Source organism: Phaethon lepturus, unplaced genomic scaffold (assembly GCF_000687285.1).
Source record: "Phaethon lepturus isolate BGI_N335 unplaced genomic scaffold, ASM68728v1 scaffold575, whole genome shotgun sequence".
Classification (NCBI taxonomy): domain Eukaryota; kingdom Metazoa; phylum Chordata; class Aves; order Phaethontiformes; family Phaethontidae; genus Phaethon; species Phaethon lepturus.
Genome location: NW_010539640.1, coordinates 75,337 through 94,873, shown reverse-complemented (window position 1 = coordinate 94,873; position 19,537 = coordinate 75,337). Strand labels below are relative to the sequence as shown.

The window sequence follows — 19,537 nt, the reverse complement described above, 5'->3', positions numbered from 1 at the left end:
ATTGTCTGCTTTGTATGGAATTATGCAACCTGCTTGTGATAAAATTTACAGTATTCAGTTTGTTCCTTTTACAGTCCTTTCCAAGTCTGCAAACCAAAAAAGAAAAAAAAAAAAAAAAAAATCACACATAGGCATTAGAATTCACGTGTCTAACTTATGGAAAAAGCAAAATACCATTAAATATATCTGCTAGACCTTATTTTATAAAAATCTATGATCACAGAGTAACCCTTGAGATGACTCAGCAAAAAAATGAATATGTCTCTACATTTCATCTGAACGTGGAGGTAAAAGTTCAGGAAACGAAAGGAAAATCTAAGGCATGCATTTTTCTTTCTGCGATTCAGACATTTAAGTGACTTGTGGAAATCATCTTGCATATACCAGGAAGATATACACATATATGTAAACATCAGCCTATCACAATTCCCACTTGTTTTGCCTTCTTTCTGTGCATGCAAGCATAGTGCTTATGCAGTCATATTTCTCAATCTTCTTTCTTTGTTAATTCTGACTTTTTGTTTCTTTTAGGAATAAAAAATAAAGCAACTTTTTGGAGCAAAGATGATCTATTCATTGCTTAACATTGGGAAAGGGAGAGCAAGACTACAGACAGCTGAAACTGGGAATTTCCAGTTTAATGGAAAATTCTGGTATTTTGATTATTTTGAATCAGAACAAACTATTTCAAAATTTCCCACAGAACAGAAATTGAAAAAAGAAAAAAAATGCTTTCAAAAATGTTGAAATACATTTTGTTTGAGCTTTTCCGGGTTTTTACTTAATAATACTTCTTTTTTGTTTGGTTTTGCTATTCATAAGTAGGCATAATCTAATGCCACTTAATAATAATTGATAAGTAACTTCCATAAAATATTATAATTTTTTAAAAAATTAAGCATTTACATTGTGAAAACAATATATCCAATAGTTGATATATGTTTCATTTGAGTAGGAAAATAAGATCAATATTTGGCTTTGCATTAATTTTAGCAGCAATTGTTTCTAAAACTTGGGGGAAAAAACATACTAATACAAAAATATTCAAAATGGTAGCTACTTTAACTTAGATCATAAATGAAAATTACACAGTACTTCATTTTATTCATCACAGCATTCTAACCACACACTACTGCATCTTAGTTGCAAGCAATAAAGTTGTTGCCTTCTTACAATCTTAGCAAAGCTACTATTCTTACTCTACTCAGTGTGGAGTAAGTACTCAGTACTATCAGTTTACAAGTCCATGAATTAATTCTGACCTGTTACTAACGCCAGTTGTTTCTACCAATATTACCTATGAGGACTAATTCTGGACTGAGGTTCTCAGGCATCCATCCTGCTCTTTGAAACACCCATATTTTTCTTGATCACCGAATATGAAATGTTTCAACTTACTTGATCCTCAGAAAGTTTGCGCTTTCCATGTTTTGCTGAAGTGAGAAACTGCTTTTCATGGCACTGGTCTCTCTGTGGTTCTCTTCAATCTTGCCCATGTAATGACAGCTCAAATGGCATGCCGTCATCCTCGCCATCAAATTTGTTACCTGTTTTTCATGTAGTGATGACGCTACTTAGACCACCATGAGAAAAGGTGTTTGGGGTCTTTTTTAAACAGTTCATTAGCTCAGATGAATTAGTAAAATGATTTCTTTCTTGATTTCCTAACTTCTAACTTGATGAAAGGAATTTTCCACTATATACCTGACTTATCATTAACTTCAACACAATGCTGCCTATTAGGAAAATACTCCCTTTCACCCTTTTCTCCAAAGTTATCTCCTAAAAAGAAAGCCAAACTTCTCCAGTAGTAAACACATAATATTTTACAAATAATTCACTAGAGACTGTAAGAGATAAACAAAAATTTGTGTGTTTCAGGAAATAATACTAACATTATAAATAACATTCTGTCTTATCTAAAAGTAAGCAAGATGATTTATGAAGCAAATAAAAAGAGATAGCTCCAAACCAAAACAGCTTAAGCTGGAGGCTAAGCAAAGAGAATAAGGAAAATATATACACAGATCATGGTGAAATTCAATGAAAATTGTTGTATTCTCCACTTCAAAATCTCTTCACAAATGGATGACAAAAATAGTTAATGACAGAAGACAGAGTATCTCTATTTATGAAGAAGTCAAAGGAAGAATTCCAGATCAGCATGCCAAAAGAAGGCCTTATGGTGGGGTTCAGTTACCTGCAGGTGCTGAAGGCCATTCGAGATGCCCTAAAGTATGAAAGAAATCTGTATGAGGTCAACAGATAGGACACAGGGACTTATGGGAAATAAGTATCACTCTGTAGTGGAAGCTGGGGGCATGTGGGATATCCCACGGCACTAAAAATGTCACTAGATGCCTAGATGTAGGCAGATAATGTCTTTAATGTATAATATACGACTGGGACCTCAAAAAAAAAAAAAGAGACCAAAAATACAGTTCCCATTGGCCCAGTGAACTGAATTCAGTAGCCAGTCAGTAAGCTAATGGAAGACTGATAAGACATTACTTCTTCAAAAGGCTATTCTACATTTTGGTGGGGGGTGGAGAGGACAGGGGACACATTACCCATGGCATTTAATATAGCTCAATCATCTTTTCACAGTGTACAAATCTTACTGCATCTCTGTATGTCCTGTGCAGGATGAATGTCCTTAAAACAACATAATAAAAGTCAATCTTGTCTCTGTTGTATTTCATATAATGAAGAACAGCTGCTCACCAGCCACTGTGTTTATTCTCTTCCATCCCATCTTCCACCATGCTCTCAGCCCTATCACCCTCTCAGGTGATATCTATTATAGTGGTTCTATCTTGCTTCCAGAAAACTCATAATCACAATGTAAGAAAATTAATAACCCTTACAGATAACAAATACCTGCATATAGGTAACAGCGATCCAATAGAGAAGAATGGAAGAGGATGGCATACCGGTTGCCTTACTGTGTAGTTCAGTTTTTTTCAGGCATTGTGGCAACATTCTAACCTTTTAAGGAAGAATTAAAGGAGGGATAATATATTAATTAGGATAATTAATTAATTATAGCTTTGCTAATTGTCTTCTATAAAGTGGAGTTCTCCCTGGAAAAAACTGACACATGAGCTCTACAGTATTACAGCATGTTAGTGATATCACAGGAGTATTAAAGTGCAAAAGATGAGGATCAGAGCACATAAATTCCTAAATAGCTATCAGCTATATATCTCACACATTTCATATATCTTTGTGGATATTATATCACTCCAGGCTATACTTAAGAAGCCATATAAAGGTATATGTATGTAACTATGTAAGCACTTGATAATAATGTAATCATACAGTACTTTATTCTAAATTTCTTATAAAGTAAAAGCTATTCTATCTAACACGGGAGAAAATAAAATATCTCCATTAGTAAACAGACTGCTACACTGACTAGAATGTATCATCAGAATAGAAGCTGTATTTCAGGAAAGAAGTGATCCCCAGATCAATATGCCCTGAGGAATGTTTAATTTTCTAGAAAAAAAATGGAATTACTCCTTAGTGAGGAAAAGCACTTCACTGTCTAACAGTAAGTCTAAAAAATTGCTATCAAAAACCTCTCTTGAATCTATTCTGTTTTCCTGCCTTTTTGAAATACCACTTCAAAACAAGAATTACAAGAAAGAAGTGAAGTGCATCAGAAACTTAGGCTAGTCAGGTGGAATAATGGTAGGACTTCAGAATGTCTCCATGGAAAGAAACAGGATTAACAGTTGTGTAGAGGACACCACAATTCTCAGCTACCCTGAAAGCCAAAAGTTGCATCTTCTACTGCATGCTGCTCTCATGACCAAGGGAGGCGTGGTGGAACCTATGAGAAAGCAAGCAGTGAGGAGAGAAACGAGGGTTTGCAGCTCAGGCGGTGGAGAAGTGATGAATGAGTGGATTCCTTCTGTTATTTAGGAAGAAAAAAGCAGAAGTATGTGAACCCATCTGTAGTACTGTAAAAGTCAAAAATAAAGAATATCAGAGCTTTGATAATTTGTCTTCCCACATTCTTCTATAAGGCTGGTGAAATAAGTGCTACATGGGCTATGAGCTGCAGCAGGACAGGTCAAGCTACATGTAGAACGGTGCCACTATTCAATGACCTTTGAAATGCAGAGGGAAGAATAAAACAGACCAGAATATTTAAGTACAGTACCTCCAGCACAAATGTGTATTAGAATGCTTAAAATATTGGTATTACCTGAACTAAACTAACTTGCCTCAAAGCCCCCCATGCTTCTGCCATTATGCTACATTAGAAGAAATCCTTTCCAAGGATTAATCAGCTTAGCTAACCATACACCATTTAAAACTGCGCAGAGCAGAGCATTAGCCATTCATAGAGGATGCAGACAACTAAGTGTGTCCTTTCTGCCTGGCAAGCACCATATAGTTCAAGGTGGATCTGAAGACTGAGAATGGACCTGGGCCAACATGATCTCAATTGTTATTTTCAATGATGAAGCACAGCTAGCACCTCAGCATGCAACTTTCACTTGAGTGGAAAGAGACAGGGGCAAAATGAAGTGTTCTGAAAGAGCTTTTATGGAAATCGGGCATTGTTTGTGACATGTATTTGGTCTCTGGAGCTGCAGTCTTGTTTAATCCTCTACTTTTAAATGCCATCTTCCAAAACCAAAGGGTAACAAGTACAAATTGTATCCATAAAACAGCATCACAACTTTATTCTCAATAGCTAAGTATTGAAATGCAAGCATACATTATAAATAGAAAAACAGCTGGCTTGGAGCACATTGCAAGCCACTAGCACAGTTGAGGGATTTGAATGACATCATAACCCGTGAGAGCATGTTGCTGGCCAGCTGGTGTTATTTATAATATACTCATAATTGAGGAAAACTAAAAAGGCAAAAGTTAGGTATTGCAGAACTAACAAAAGTTGAATTCTCTCTTTCCCAGTGTCATTTAAATTGTTATCAAGAGTAATTATGACGATTACTACTAAAAAGGAGCAAAATAACTTTATAATTAAAACAGCACCTTTAGGATAAATGTCATGGAAGCCCACCAAACTAGGCTATTTGTGTTACTATATTCATAGCACTGGGAATTCTAGGAAATTATATGACTTCTCCTGTGTGGTTGCTAAAAGATCACAAAGCTATTTTGCTCTATTTACAAGTAGTGCTCAACAATTCTGTTATTTTTAGCAAATTACAAACTGCTATTTTAGGGTTAATAGCACAGAGAGTTGGAGGTTTTAATTGTTACTCAGCATATTGGTGTGCCAAGTTTAATAACGTAAAGATGCATTAAGAAAAAAGTAGACAACCGACTGCCTGTCTTTCTGTACTATGTAAATAAAATCCTTGCGCCTCTATGCATAAATAAAATATGCACATATATACAAAGGTATGCATATATACAAACAATGCCCTTAGGTATGTAAGTTTTTATATATTTGAAGTGCAGACACGCACATAAATACAAATGCACACATAGCTATCTGAAAGTTAACCAGAATACATTCTTATTTTTCATGGCAGCATAAGCTTTTTTGTCTGCTAACCCCTCAGTCACTAATTCACATTCTTTTAAAGGGAAAAAAATATGCTTCTGTGCTCTAGTTTTAAAATGCAAAGGTATGATGTTATTTGTCACCATGCCCAAAAAAGTCCTTACTCGGTAACTTTGCCAGAAGAGGGAGAGAGAGAGAAGGCAAATGCTCCCCCAGCTGTTTCCTGTCTACAGTGTCTGTGTAATGTAGATAAATGTGAGGATTTTCTCTAAATCCCTCTTCTGTTTGCTAAATCTCACTGTCACTGCTAAAATCAGAGCAGATAGAGCCTGCGCAATGGAATAAAGTCCTCAATATTGAAATGTGACATTGCTCTCAACATCTCACATCTCTCTGGATTTCTTTTTTCTCATCATTACTGCTAACAAATTGATTTCCAGACTTTGCACTTTTAAGAAGCAATGGAAAAAATCAACAGTCTTTCAACACAATTAGTTAAGTGCTGCTTTTGTGATTTCTTGAAGGTAAATCTTTATTACTATTTCAAATAATTTTTTAGTTTTATTTTACTGTGTATTGTCTGCTTCTGGTTTGAGGAGTATTGTGCACTTTTCAATAACATTATTTTAGAAGTGAGAATTATTTACAAATTGCTGAACATGCAATTTTGTGTGATCTGGAAAATGGCTGTATGTAATAGTTGCAATTACATAGATAACTGTAAGGGTAAACTATTGCAGTTACATGTCTTAAATGTCACTTCTATTCAGAGAACTTTGCAATATTTCAGTTATGTTATTATTAAAGGGTCCACTTACATCATGTTCTATATTGTTAATTAATGCTTCTGAAAACAAGAACTTCTAGCTATTTTCTGCAGGTGCAGGGTTTTATAGGGAAAAAAGGTATTATTCACATGTTAAGTTTCTGCAGTTTTCTTGTACACAATCATAGAAAAACTGTTCATGCTTTCACAGGGAAACTTTTAAGGGATGTTGTCACTGCAGCAATTTTCTGGCAGCATTGTAGTACTTACTTGTTTTTTGCTTTCATAAATTAAAAGTAAATGTGAAGTTCAGTTTGTTTTCTACGTTAGAAACCAGCTGCGACTCTTGCTGACCTTGCATATTTGTATAGCTTAAGCAATTGTACATAAAGAAAATGGAAATTCCTTTACATGTTCATCTCCAAGTTTTCCCTTGTAGGGAGGGTTGTTTCAGGAAAGTTTGCATGTGAAGTTTCATGTTATGACCCTATAATTTCTACACGTTAATATAAACTGTCTTTAAGTAAATTTGGCTTCAGTAGGTGCATTGACCTCTGTTTCTTTCAATTGGCCCTAGTTCAACTTTCCATTATCAGCAAATTTATATCCTTCAAGAACTTTTTTTCTTTAATATTTTGCAAGGACACTTATGCAGTTGACAGAATTCTCCTGTTTTAATTGTTTAGGACCTGAATTTTTTTTTAGAGTGTCTTACACTTAAAACACATTTATCTCATTCCTTAATGTGATTTGAAAGGGCAGGTCTGTAATTGCAGTAGATGAAACCATTCTCTTAATGTATAACTGGGCATCCCTCCTAATATACTTGAAAGATGAAGATGATTTTTTTCAAGTATTGAGTAAGGCATAAGAGACATAAAAGTAATGTGCTGATTCCTCAGCTGCTGCATCCTGCCAAGCTTCCTTGGAATCAATGGAACATATTGATTTAGGTTAAGATGTAGCCCAGATTCTTTAATCAAAGTTAACAGTATTTAAACCTTGATCCATTCCAGAGTATATATGCTTTGTTTATATAATAATTACTAGTTAATACTATTATTACATACTAATTACATACTTCTACTATGGCTTGGTAATCAGGTCCAACCTGTATGTAGCAAAATATAATTTCAAATACAACTCTTGATTTTTTTTTCTATAACACATGCTATCTATAAAAATATTGCTCCCTTTAAGATATTTATAATTATTGTAGATGTTCTTATATGTTATTAAAATGACCAAGCTTGTGAAGAATTCTTATGCACAACTTGTGCCAACTGATAGTTTGTTAGACAAAGAGGTTTTATACAGAAGAATTAAGAAGCAAAAAGAGATGTAGACTGTTCATATATGACATTCCTCTGTGGTGCCACTCTTCTGAACTGCTAAAAGAGGAATGCAGCAAAAGCTGGTTATTTTACTGAAAAAAGAGGAAATTCCAGCTGTGAAAATATGGTCAGTCATTCTATGCAACTAAAAGAAGTACTTAACCCGGCTCATCTTGAACCTGTATTCAATTTCCAAATGTAATTAGATGCTTCAATAAACCCCACCCACATGCCAATGCGTTTTCTTTTAAACTCTCAACTTTCTAGTCAAATTGGGGACATTGCAAGTACTTTGCCTGTTTGTAAAGAACCTGAAGCAATATTGGATTACAACTTTGTATTTTCTAAAGAATATTCCCTTCAGACATAAATGGGAGCTTTGATTTTATCACAAACATATTGAATCAACTAATGTTATGTATAATTAAAATGATGAAGTAAAGTTGAAGTTTAAAACTATGTTTTGGAAGTAGTTTTGATGAAACAGCACTTAATTTAACAAATAATTGATTGAGCCCTAGAAACATGTGAGTCTGTTTTCTTTTCCCCAAAGTTTTTACTTGTTTGAAAATTCCTGACTGTTTTTAAATTTGGAGATAAAGTTAGAAATTCTCTGTGGTTTATACTGTGCAGCCTTTTGGCTTCCACTAAAGGAAAAACAGTAGATAATCTGTTTTGTTGTAGTTCAGTGCTGATATTTATCTAAAAATGCAACCCAGCTGAAAACTCTTGAAAAATACAAAATTGTTAAATGTCTAAGATTTATGTTTATTTCTGGACCACTTGTTATACATGAACAAATTGTTAAATACATAATGTTCTTGTATTTGTAATGTCTATGAGCCTTCTGAGGTGGTGTGTTAAACAGCTTTCTTGCTTTACCTCCTCAGAACTGGGAACCATCTTAAACTGCAGGTGCATCACATTTATCTTAGAAATGCAAAATTATGGCAAGGGAAAAAAGAAATTGATGTTAAGATATGGATTCATTACAGGAAACAATGCCTTGTGTTATCACCATTCATTTATAATCTGACCTTGCTCCACCTGCCATTGAAGTCATGTCCAAGCATTAAAGCTTATTGGTTTTTGCATGGCAAACTCAGCTAAAAACTCTTGCGAATAGGAAAATAATTATTCTTGCTTTTTATGATATATCATGAGATTTAGATTTGTTCATTGTTTTCACAGTAGAAATACCAGGAAAAAAAGGGAGATAAATTCTGACTTGCTTATAGATTTGTCTCTTATTCAGCTTTAGCTTCAGTTGAAATAGGGGACTCAGCCAGCAAGGTGCTAAGATGCCTTGCCAAGAAAATAAGAATTCTTAAAAATTGACTAGAGGAGGCTCAATACCCCACTAGATCAAATCCCACAAGAGCAGACAAGAGATAATTTAAACAGTTTTTAAAGTTTTTCAAAAGTTCAGTGAAAAAATAAGACTAAACAGTCCCTGAAACCCTGAAAGAAACTTTACGGAAGATTAATCATTTTACCCTAATTACTTTGTACTAGTATGTTAAAACAAAGAAGTTTTAAGTCAAAGTTAACTGTATGTGCAAGAAAGGTTTGTAACTTCTTACCTGATTGCAATACTAATGCTGACCTTAAAAGAGAATGAAATTAAATGCAGATTTACACCTTTCAAGCTAGTATTTTTGAAAAGTGATCTAAATCAGTCCAGAATATGCATTAAGCACATTCTTCACTGTCCTGCTACTAAATATAAATAGCTTTTCCTAGTTTAAAAAAAAAAAAAAATAATGCTATCATCTTTGATTTGTTGTGTAAGATCTTTGGTTGATATAAATTGTTATAAAAGGAAGGGGATAAATGGAACAGTGCAAATTTACACCTGTTGAGGATTGGCTTTTCAACAATCATAAGTCCAGGAAAAAGACAGTTTGTAATTAAATGTAAATGAGAAAAGAATATTAACCTCTGTGTATACCTCATAGTCAAACCCAACTAAGAGGACATAATGGAGGTCAATGTGGGTATAGTGCTTCTATCAAGGAAAAATACAAATCCTTTAGACTCCCACTAGTGTTCCTCTTAATTTCTCAAATGCTTAGGAATGTTAACTTGCTTGGAACAGAGGACTGTAAGAGTCATTGAATGCAGTCCCCTACTATGGAAGGTCCCAGATCAACTCTTCTGTAACTTTGGCAAGTTCTACCTTGAAAATTCTTTTGGTTTGTCCTGGTATTTCCCTGTTTAAGGTGGCTGGAGAACCATGGAGTACTAATTATGAACCCTTTTTGTACTGGGCCAAATTTCCTTCCACCCAGTTTACAGCCATTTACTCTTGTGCCAGTGTTATTCTTTAAAATAGCTCTTCTCTGTCATACGCCACCTCTATCTCCCACAGTGCATTGGCAGGCAACTGTCATATTCCCTCTTAGCCTATCTGTTCTCAGAAAAAACAGTTCAAGGTTGTCTAGTCTTCCTTACTCTTAGCATTCTGGGCTTCCTTTTGCTTGCCTATTGCACTCTTCCATATCCTCCTCTTGCAGGAGCAACCATAAATCGAAGTTACTAAAAGGTTCTGTAACTACAAGTGAATGTGAACCAAGAATATTCACCAGAGGAAGTAATTGGTTTACAAAATACATGGACTAGAATATGTAGACAGTTGCAAAATTATGGTGAGGCATTTCCTGATACTGTGTTTATTATCTAACAAATTACAGTACATATGCATACCAACTCACAAGGGTGCAGTTACGACTCTGTTGGGAAATTCTGACACTGCTTTTGCTTCTTTGGCAGGTGAAGATGCACACTGTGTCCTACATTCATTTCTTCTACCTTGGCCTGTGTTTGCTTACCTTAACCAGTTCTGCTGCTGCTGGCCCAGAAACACTCTGTGGTGCTGAGCTGGTTGATGCTCTTCAGTTTGTGTGTGGGGACAGAGGCTTTTACTTCAGTAAGTTAACCCTTTCTTTCATTCAACTGCTAAACTTTTCCATGTAATCCATTGGAGTTTGCAACCATTCTAAGCAAGCTTAGAAATGATCAAACCAGGATGCCGAGTATGACTAGTATCCTCTATCTTGGAGATGCTCAAGTCTTCAGTGACCATGAAGTCTCAGTAAACAATAGAGCTCTGCCTGTATTCAGCCTCTCTGAGTTTCTGAGAAATTTTCCTTTTGAGACATGTTATTGTTTATAACCACTTTCCAGCTGCTGCTGTTCCACCTGCTATATTACCACATTCTGCTGACCAGCCACTGACATTAAATGAATGAAAGCACATGGTAGACCCAAGATATTCATGAGGCAGAACTGCATGTACCTGCTATGTCAGAGTTTAAGTACACATTGTCTCATATTAAAAACACACTAAGCTTCAACATCTGGTTTGGAAAAAAGAAAAGCTGGAAGGCAGCAAGCAGAAAGTTACCACATCCAAGTATCCACATGCTTCGTCAGTTAAATACAGGTGAAGGAAAATTGGTGAGATAATAAAGATTAACACCAGCGGAGACAACAGACAAAATTATCCATTAGTATGGATATATTAGTACTCAAATAACTTTTTGGAGCAAGACCTACACTTTGGAACTGAACATCACAATATTCTTCCTTTTCTGTGTTTTAGATTGTGCAAAGCTGGAGTAGTTAAATACGTAACTCTTTTATCTTAGTACCTTCTTACAAGTGCTGTCAAGGTCAGGAAATATACAACTGGTAAATGACAGAAATCTATTTCTAATTTTCAGATATTTGCCACTCAAATAACATGAAGTTAATTAAACTCTTAGCTAGGAATATTAATTTTGAATTCATTCATTAATATATTTATCCAAACCATGCAAGAATTTGTGCTTTTAGAGCCTCTGAAGCTAGTGTTTACTTTTAATAATAATATGTGCTTTTTTGAAGTTCTTCTCTGAAGTTACCCCTCCTTCAGGGCCCCAGTTACCTTTCCAAACAAGAATATAACTAAGAAAAGAAAATATGGGGTGGTTAGGCTATAAAGACAAGAAATTTACTGAAGGGGTTTTTTTTTCTATTTATTTTTATATTCTTTGCGAGGTCTAGCTTTTTTTTTCTTTTTAATAATCTTCATTTTATCCTAATAATTCTTGCCTTCTAAGCTACCACTTTTGTTTTTCTGATCTTACCCACCCCGTTCCTATTATTTCTATTCATGGAGTTATTGCTTTCAATATTTTTCTCCTTGTTTGCAATAAAAATAGAATTAGGGAAATCCAGATTTTTGCACATTTAATTTACAGAAATTTCCTCACCATACAAGCTGCAGACATTTTCACTTTTTTCTTGGAACTTTCTATTAAAGTTTACCTTTGAAACTGGCAGTATTAGTTTCAAATATGCAAAATAATTCACTAAACAACCCTTCTTGTCTGTATTTAACACTTTAGCTATCGTCAATGAGCATCTAGCATGCTGTTTATCTTAGTATTCTGGTGCTAAACACAGTATTAAAAATACTGGAATCTCTCATAAAGGAACTTACATTTTTCTACCAACTCTTTATGTGTTCATCTGACAACAAAATCTGTTACATTTATCAGCAGTTGAGTTACACTTAAGGGGTTATTTGAGTGTCCTACAAATACTTTCTCTGCGTGGTTGGAAGAGACGTAAGGGAAGACTTTCATCTCCCCCTGTTGTTTCTGCACCAGAAAACAATGAGACAATATATTGCATCCTTAGAACAGCATAGCAATTTTTTTTACTGTGCATGTATGTCAGGCATTTTCCCAGTCATTCCTCTCCTGGAAAAATGTTTGCTGCTTGTTCTGAGAACTATCAGCCTTGATTACCACAAGAGCGGCTGCTACTGCCAAGCAATCAGACTCACTGTTACGTGTAGTCTTTGTGCCCCTCAAGGTAAAAGGACATGTGAAATGCTAATCATCAGCAATAATGCTCTTTGTTTTCAATCATCTCAGTTATTCTAAGGCTGCACAATCTGTTTCAAATCTCTCCATTCCCTAAGCTAGATCATCCTTACTTTAAAATACCAGGATGGGTTTCTGAAGTTTTAGAGGAGATCTTTACCCTTGCAATCTCAAGTTTTATCTGCTGTCAGTAAAGGCTTTCTCGCTGGTTCTCTTACATTCTGAGTTTTCACTTGAAATTAATGTAACTTTTGACACCATAAAGGTCTACCTTGTTTTGTATGGAAGACAATGGAAGGTTTTTCGAATGAATGACCGCCCTGTTTTAGGAAAGTCTTGCACTGTTGTAATCAACAGACTGCAATTGCAACATTCAACAGGAATTTTATGAAGTTGATAAGTGGCCATTGGATGCTAAGTAATGTGTGTCCTCTACCTGACCACTGATTCATGAGGCAGCAGTTTAATCTGTTTTAGCCTTCTCTCTCTTATTTGTTAGTGTTTAATCTAAAATATAGAACTATAGAAAAGTAAGTCCAATAACACTGGTAAAACAACTTGAGATACTTATATCAAACGTACTACAGAATGCAGCATATTATTGGAAGTTAAAAATGTTGCTCCATTTCATGGGACTTTTTAAGAATACTATCTCATTTGCAGAAGTAAAAATCCAGTCAACTTTTTTCTTTTATTATGAAGAGGATGTCAATTTAAATTGTATTTTAAGCCTTCTATTCTCATATTCTGGTTCCTTTATATAAAGTATAATCAATGGTAATGTTTTCCTTTAACTTGCACAGGAAATAGCTGTGAGGGAAGGTTTTTATTCCATCATTCTGTATTTCACTAGAGACTTCAAATATAAAGAATACCTTTTGGCTGAGGTGGAATTCCTGGTTCAGATTCAAGGTCAAATCTTCTGACTATTCCTTGGGAGTTGTGGGTGGAAATGAAGATAGAAATAATTGAGTTACTTTCTGTTGAGACTGTGCTTCACAACCACAAGGCTATACCTATGGCTAGGACAGGAAGAAAAAAATTAACTTTATATAGTCTACTCTACCCAACTTCCTAGCTATAAAAGGAAATTCTTTACAGCTTCTGAAAAGATGCCCCAGCTGCTTACCACACACACAAAGTATTGACTTCAAGAGGAAGTCAAATGTGGTTTCTACCACTCCCTTTCTTCATGAGGTAGACTGGCAAGGAGCATTTTCTAAAGTTTTTTTAGGGGAGGTCACTGCACAAATCCCAAAATAGAGCATGTGCTTTTTCCCTTGGTCACATTTAACCCTAGCCAGCAGTGGATATTTCTTGGACAGCTTTTTCCTCTCCCATGATTCACCAGTGAAAAGCAGTTTGTTGCCACCTTTTATCTAACAAGACCTCTCTAGTAGAACTTCTGCCACTCAGGTTTCTCTGTGCTGGTTTATGTTAGGGGAAGCCAACGAAGAGCCTGGCCACAGCTACACAAATGGCTAAACTTAGACACAACTCTTCTCAATTAATGTTTTTCTAGTCTCAAAAATTCTGGATTCCGCAGTCATGAAGCAAAGTAGGATGGCTGCCATGTTCATTAGAACTTTAATGCCTAGAAAGGTCTATCATGCCATTGCTATTACAAAACAATGCTGAGGACTGATAGTGTCAGAAAAACTGAAAGGACAAATTACAGGAAAATTACAGAATTGATAGCCCAGGATGGGGGAAATTTTGCTTAGAATCATAGAATCTTTGGGTTGGAAAGGACCTGTAAAGGTCATCTAGTCCAACCCGCTGCAATGAGCAGGGACATCTTTAACTAAATCAGGTTGCTCAGAGCCCCGTCTAACCTGACCTGGAATGTTTCCAGGGATGGGGCATCTACCACCTCTCTGGGCAACCTGTGCCAGGGTTTCACCACCCTCGATGTAAAAAATTTCTTCCTTATGTCTAGTCTAAATCTACCCTCTTAGTTTCAAACCATTACCCCTTTTCCTATTGATACAGGTCCTGCTAAAAAGTCTGTTCCCATCTTTCTCAGAAGCCCCCTTTTAGTACTGGAAGGCTGCAATAAGGTCTCCCTGGAGCCTTCTCTTCTCCAGGATGAACAACCCCAACTCCCTCAGCCTGTCTTCATAGGAGAGGTGTTCCATTCCCCTGACCATTTTTGTGGCCCTCCCCTGGACCTGCTCCAACAGGTCCATGTTTCCTCTGTGCTGGGGGCTCCAGAGCTGGACATAGTACTCCAGGTGGGGTTTCACTAGAGCGGAGTAGAGGGGCAGAATCACCTCCCTCGACCTGCTGGCCATGCTGCTTTGGATGCAGCCCAGGATACAGTTGGCCTTCTGGGCTGCAAGCGCACATTGCCGGCTCATGTCCAGCTTTTCATCCACCAATTCCCCTGAGTCCTTCTCGGCAGGGCTGCTCTCAATCCCTTCATCCCCCAGCCTGTACTGATACTGGGGGTTGCCCCAACCCAGGTGCAGGACCCTGCACTTGCACTTGTTGAGCCCCCTGAGGTTCACATGGACCCATTCCTTGAGCTTGTCCAGGTCCCTCTGGATGGCATCCCATCCCTCAGGTGTATAAACCGCACCTCAGGTGTATAAACCGCATCACTCAGCTTGGTGTCATCTGCAGACCTGCTGAGGGTGCACTCAATCCCACTGCCTATGTCACTGATGAAGATATTAAAGAGTACTGGTTCCAGTACAGACCCCTGAGGGACACCGCTCATCACCGATCTCCATCTGGACATTGAGCCATTGACCACTACACTCTGGATGCAAACACACAACCAATTCCTTGTCCACCCATCAAATCCATATCTCTCCAATTTATAGAGAAGGATGTTGTGGGCGACTGTGTCAGATGCCTTACAGAAGTCCAGATAGACGACAGCACAGTTCTTCCCTTGTCCCCTGATATAGTTACTCCATCACAGAAGGCCACTAGGGTGGTCAGGCAGGACTTGCCCTTGGTGAAGCCATGCTGGCTGGCTAGAATCACCTCCCTGCCTTCCATGTGCCTTAGCATAGCTTCTAGGAGGATCTGCTCCATGACCTTCCCAGGCGCAGAGGTGAGGCTGACAGGTCTGTAGTTCCCAGGGGCCTCCTTGCTACCCTTTTTAAAAATAGGTGCAATGTTCCCCTTTTTCCAGTCTCCAGGGACTTCACCTGACTGCCAGGACTTTTCAAATATGATGGAGAGTGTCTTGGCAACTACATCAGCCAATTCCCTCAGGACTCTGGGATGCATCTCATCAGATCCCATAGACTTGTGCATGTTCATGTTCCTCAGGTGGTCTTGAACGTGATTGCTTGAAGGGTCTAGTCTTATCACAAGAATTTACTTTGTAGATTAATCAAAAAAAGAAATTTTTGGTTTTTTCTTCATATAAGTTGAATTTGTTGGACAATCATTCATTCTTGCTCATGTTGTTTCCTGAGTACTAGTACTACCATGAGAAAGGAAAGACAATGTACTTTGCTCTAAGAGGCAAATGCTATATTAGTTTTTATCTAGTTTCTTCTCCTTTCAAAATATACCTTTTCCAATAAATGGGTACCAGATTGGATAACAATATACATGAGCGCCAGTAAAGAAATAGTTTTCTTATTTCCTTAGACACTTTTTGTCCTTCTAATTTCTAAAGCCCAAGTTAGATAGCAATACTTATTTGATACCATGGTAATCAATTTAAAGAATTATAAAACCCACTTTTTTTCTGTTTAAAAAAAATGCTTTGGGCTTATGGTGAAACTTCTGAAGCATCACTTCCATAGAAAAGAAGGAGCTGAATTTAGATACCTGACACAATGCTGTTCCTCTAATATTCTTCAGAGAATGGAGAATGATCTATCACATGCTTTCATATGCAAAAGACAGGTTTTTCTGGTATCCAGCCTAATGGTCCCTGTGTCAACAGCTTTGTGGAGAATCATTACAGATTTTTACTATATTTTTTTTCCAGTAAGACAATCAGAGTTTTGCCTTGTCCTTGGGAATATCCTCAGCTGTGCGCAACATAAGACTATTGGTTTATAATCATCAGAAAATCAGGATAAGACAGCGAACATAATTTTGGGTATTCAGAGCTGTCATCAGATCTCATTGCTTTGTAAAACTAAGGTATATGTGGAAGAATTGCTGCCTTACACAGGAGGAAGTAAGGGGCATAGCAATAGGCAATTAAGTTTTGCTTCTTCCATTTCCCTCTAGTTAACAGCTTCTTGTTTACTTCAGGAAGTCTGCTTTTAAGAGGTTATTAACATTTCTAGGCCTGTCAAACCTATCAACATAATTACAAGAGATGGCATGGCACTTTAACTACTCCATACCTGTAGGAGCGATGAGTCATTAGCTCCTCTCCGTGTCCCTGATTGAAAGGAGTGTTAATGTTACAAGCCCCAGAGAAGATGCTGAAAAGCTGCGGTGGACACTCGCAGGCTGTGGTGTCAGTGACAGTCTTACAAATCTTTGCAAAGAAATGCTGGTCATCTTGGCTATGTTCACATAGCAAGATCTGAGAGTGTTTTTAAGCTCCTTGGTTTGGCTATGTTCCCCATTCATGTCTAAATCCTGTATCCATGGAAGATCTGAGTGTATTCCTCAGTCTTCATCCCCAGGTTCCTTACTTCTTACAGGAAAGCTAGCCGGCAAAGGAGCTTTAGCCAGGTCTGGAGGGTCAGTGCTCAGGGAACAAGGACTATAGGCACAGTTATTGATATACTTCTACAAGAAAAAAGACAGCCCTGGCTTCTGGAATGGTATCACTGTGTAGTCAAATAACTGACACGTACGTTTGGTGTGTGTTCCATTGCCCCTGGTAGTAATCACTGAGGAAATTCTCTGAAAATAAGTCAGTCTCTGAAAGAATTTTGTCCTTTTTTACCACACTAAGAAAGTCTAGGGAATGTTCATAAAGGCTGTCCTTAGTTTAGTGAGGTTAATCTTCTTAAGTTACCGCTTTAATAACAGAGAGAGAGGTTCTGCCTTCTTTCTCCATGGATCAGACAGTGAGTCTAGGAGGATTTAGCCTCTCAAACACACGAAATTTAGATTCTGCAAACGGGTCTCCTTGACAGCTAGTTCTCAGGTGGCCCAGGATTTAACAATTTTTCAACCTTTTCATTAAGAGGGATTGTAGTAGTAATGATAATTTTAATGAGGTGACTGGAAGCAAACCATTGATCAAAACTTCAGCAAGAAACATTTCTGCAAAAAATCTCCACTACCAAAACCAAATAAGTACAATTTCTCCAGAAGTTCAATTTATATGTGTCCTCATTGAGCTGTTAGATGTTAGAGATGCTTATGCTTTTTATGATTTTTGCCTTTATCTATGCACTAGACCAAGTTTCAAATTTGGTCTCAAATAGCAGAAAGCTGTTATTTGACATTTGATTCCCCAACTGCTATATGTGTATTTAATACATTGTTTAGTCTCATGTTGGATAAAGTCACTAAAAGAAGCACTTGGCAAGATCAGCATTAATTCTTGGCATAGCTGCCCCTTTTACTTTTCCACTGAATCTTAAATACCAAGAAAAACCCTTCACTGACTTCAATTCTGGCATATGCTTTATGCATTTGGTCAAAACCTTTGCATATGGACCTCCTCATTTGTTCTGGTATTAATTATACATTTGCAATATCTGATCAACAGCAGCAGGATTCACAAAGCAAATTACTCAGTTTAGCAGAACCACACGGTCTCTTAATTAAAACCTTTTGCATTAACTATTTGAGCATCTAGGGCAGTCTGTACAAAGTGCTCATTCAAAGAAGGAAGTTCACACAGGCATTTCTCTAGAGCTTGTTCAGCACTTTAGCTCTTACGCCTGTTTCAAACCCTCTCACATTATTGAAAATCAAATAGAGACTTAAAGCAGTTTTCATTTCAGAGCTTTGTTAAAAAAGGGTGGATCTAAACTTGTTTATTGAACCATATGCAAATGTCAATATTTCCCTATGATCCAAGCTTAATTTTTCAAAAATATGACAACAAATGAAAAGGGTAACCAACAGTTAAGTCATTTCTCAGTCTAAAAATCAAGACAAAAGAAATACCACAAATGTATGCTTATTGAAGTATTTATGCTAAATTTATCTCTGGTAATACCCACAGGAACTTCCATGTCAAAAAGAAGAAAAAGCCATTAATTCATGCTTTCTTTGCGGTGCATTTAATGCAAAATCACTACTCAAAATATAGCCTGAGTACTGGGTCTAATTGTTAAGTAATGACAGGCATATTTCATGTCTGCATCAGTGAATGAGGTTCTGAGAACAAGAATTCTAACATATCCGTAAGCTTTGGAGGGGCATAACATATACTGACCAGTGGGTCATTCCACCTTATAGAAAATTTTGCATTGTCACTGTGAGTAAAAGTTTAAAAATTTGGATCCAGATAAATACTGACTACCTATTTCAACCAAAAGGCTATACTTTAGGCGCTGGTTAACACATAACTTTCAGAATAATGGGATAAAATGCTTTTCTTACTGTATCAAAGCAAGAAAAGTCAAATGTTATCTTCTTTTCAGACTTCTTTAAGTATTAGACAAATTAGATAGGTGAGTTTGCCAATTTTATCTGAGCAACTTTTAGGTTAAATTTCTGATTTCTTCTCCAACGTCAATTTCTGGTAAATTGGTTTGGGGTTCCTTAGAAAACTGTTTTGAATTTGAATTTGTAAACTTAAATTCCTACAAAATCAGGCACAAGTCTGAGATACTTGCTCTATTTTCTGATTGAAACCCACGTACAGCCAAATTTAATATGTTTTCAATGTTCTTGCTCTTGCAAGACAGAATGGAAGCTGTTTGTCTACCTCATGTTAAATCTTTTGCTAGTGAAACTGGAAGAGATACCTTTCATCAAAGAAACAATGTAGGGCTCAACTAACTCTCTTATTTTTTTTTCCCCTGAGTCTACGGTGTACCTGTATATTTCCATTCTTACCTTTGAAATTCATCTGTGATCCCAGTTTTCTCATCTATGCAATATAATTGTTCTAGACTAAGAGAATGCCTCCAGATAGCAGACCCTTACGTGCTTCCTTACGTGCCCACAGAGT

General features: G+C 36.8%; 1 protein-coding gene across 1 annotated transcript in view; it reads left to right on the top strand.

Annotated features, from left to right (window-relative positions):
• Nucleotides 1-5,709: 5,709 nt before the first annotated feature.
• Nucleotides 5,710-19,537, top strand: part of IGF1 (insulin-like growth factor 1 (somatomedin C)) — a 49,208-nt gene continuing 35,380 nt past the window's right edge. Inside the window, exons 1-2 of the mRNA XM_010287159.1 lie at nt 5,710-6,018; nt 10,367-10,523. Of these exons, the coding sequence (XP_010285461.1) occupies nt 5,956-6,018; nt 10,367-10,523 (220 nt within the window). The 5' untranslated portion in view covers nt 5,710-5,955. The remainder of the gene's footprint in view (nt 6,019-10,366; nt 10,524-19,537) is intronic.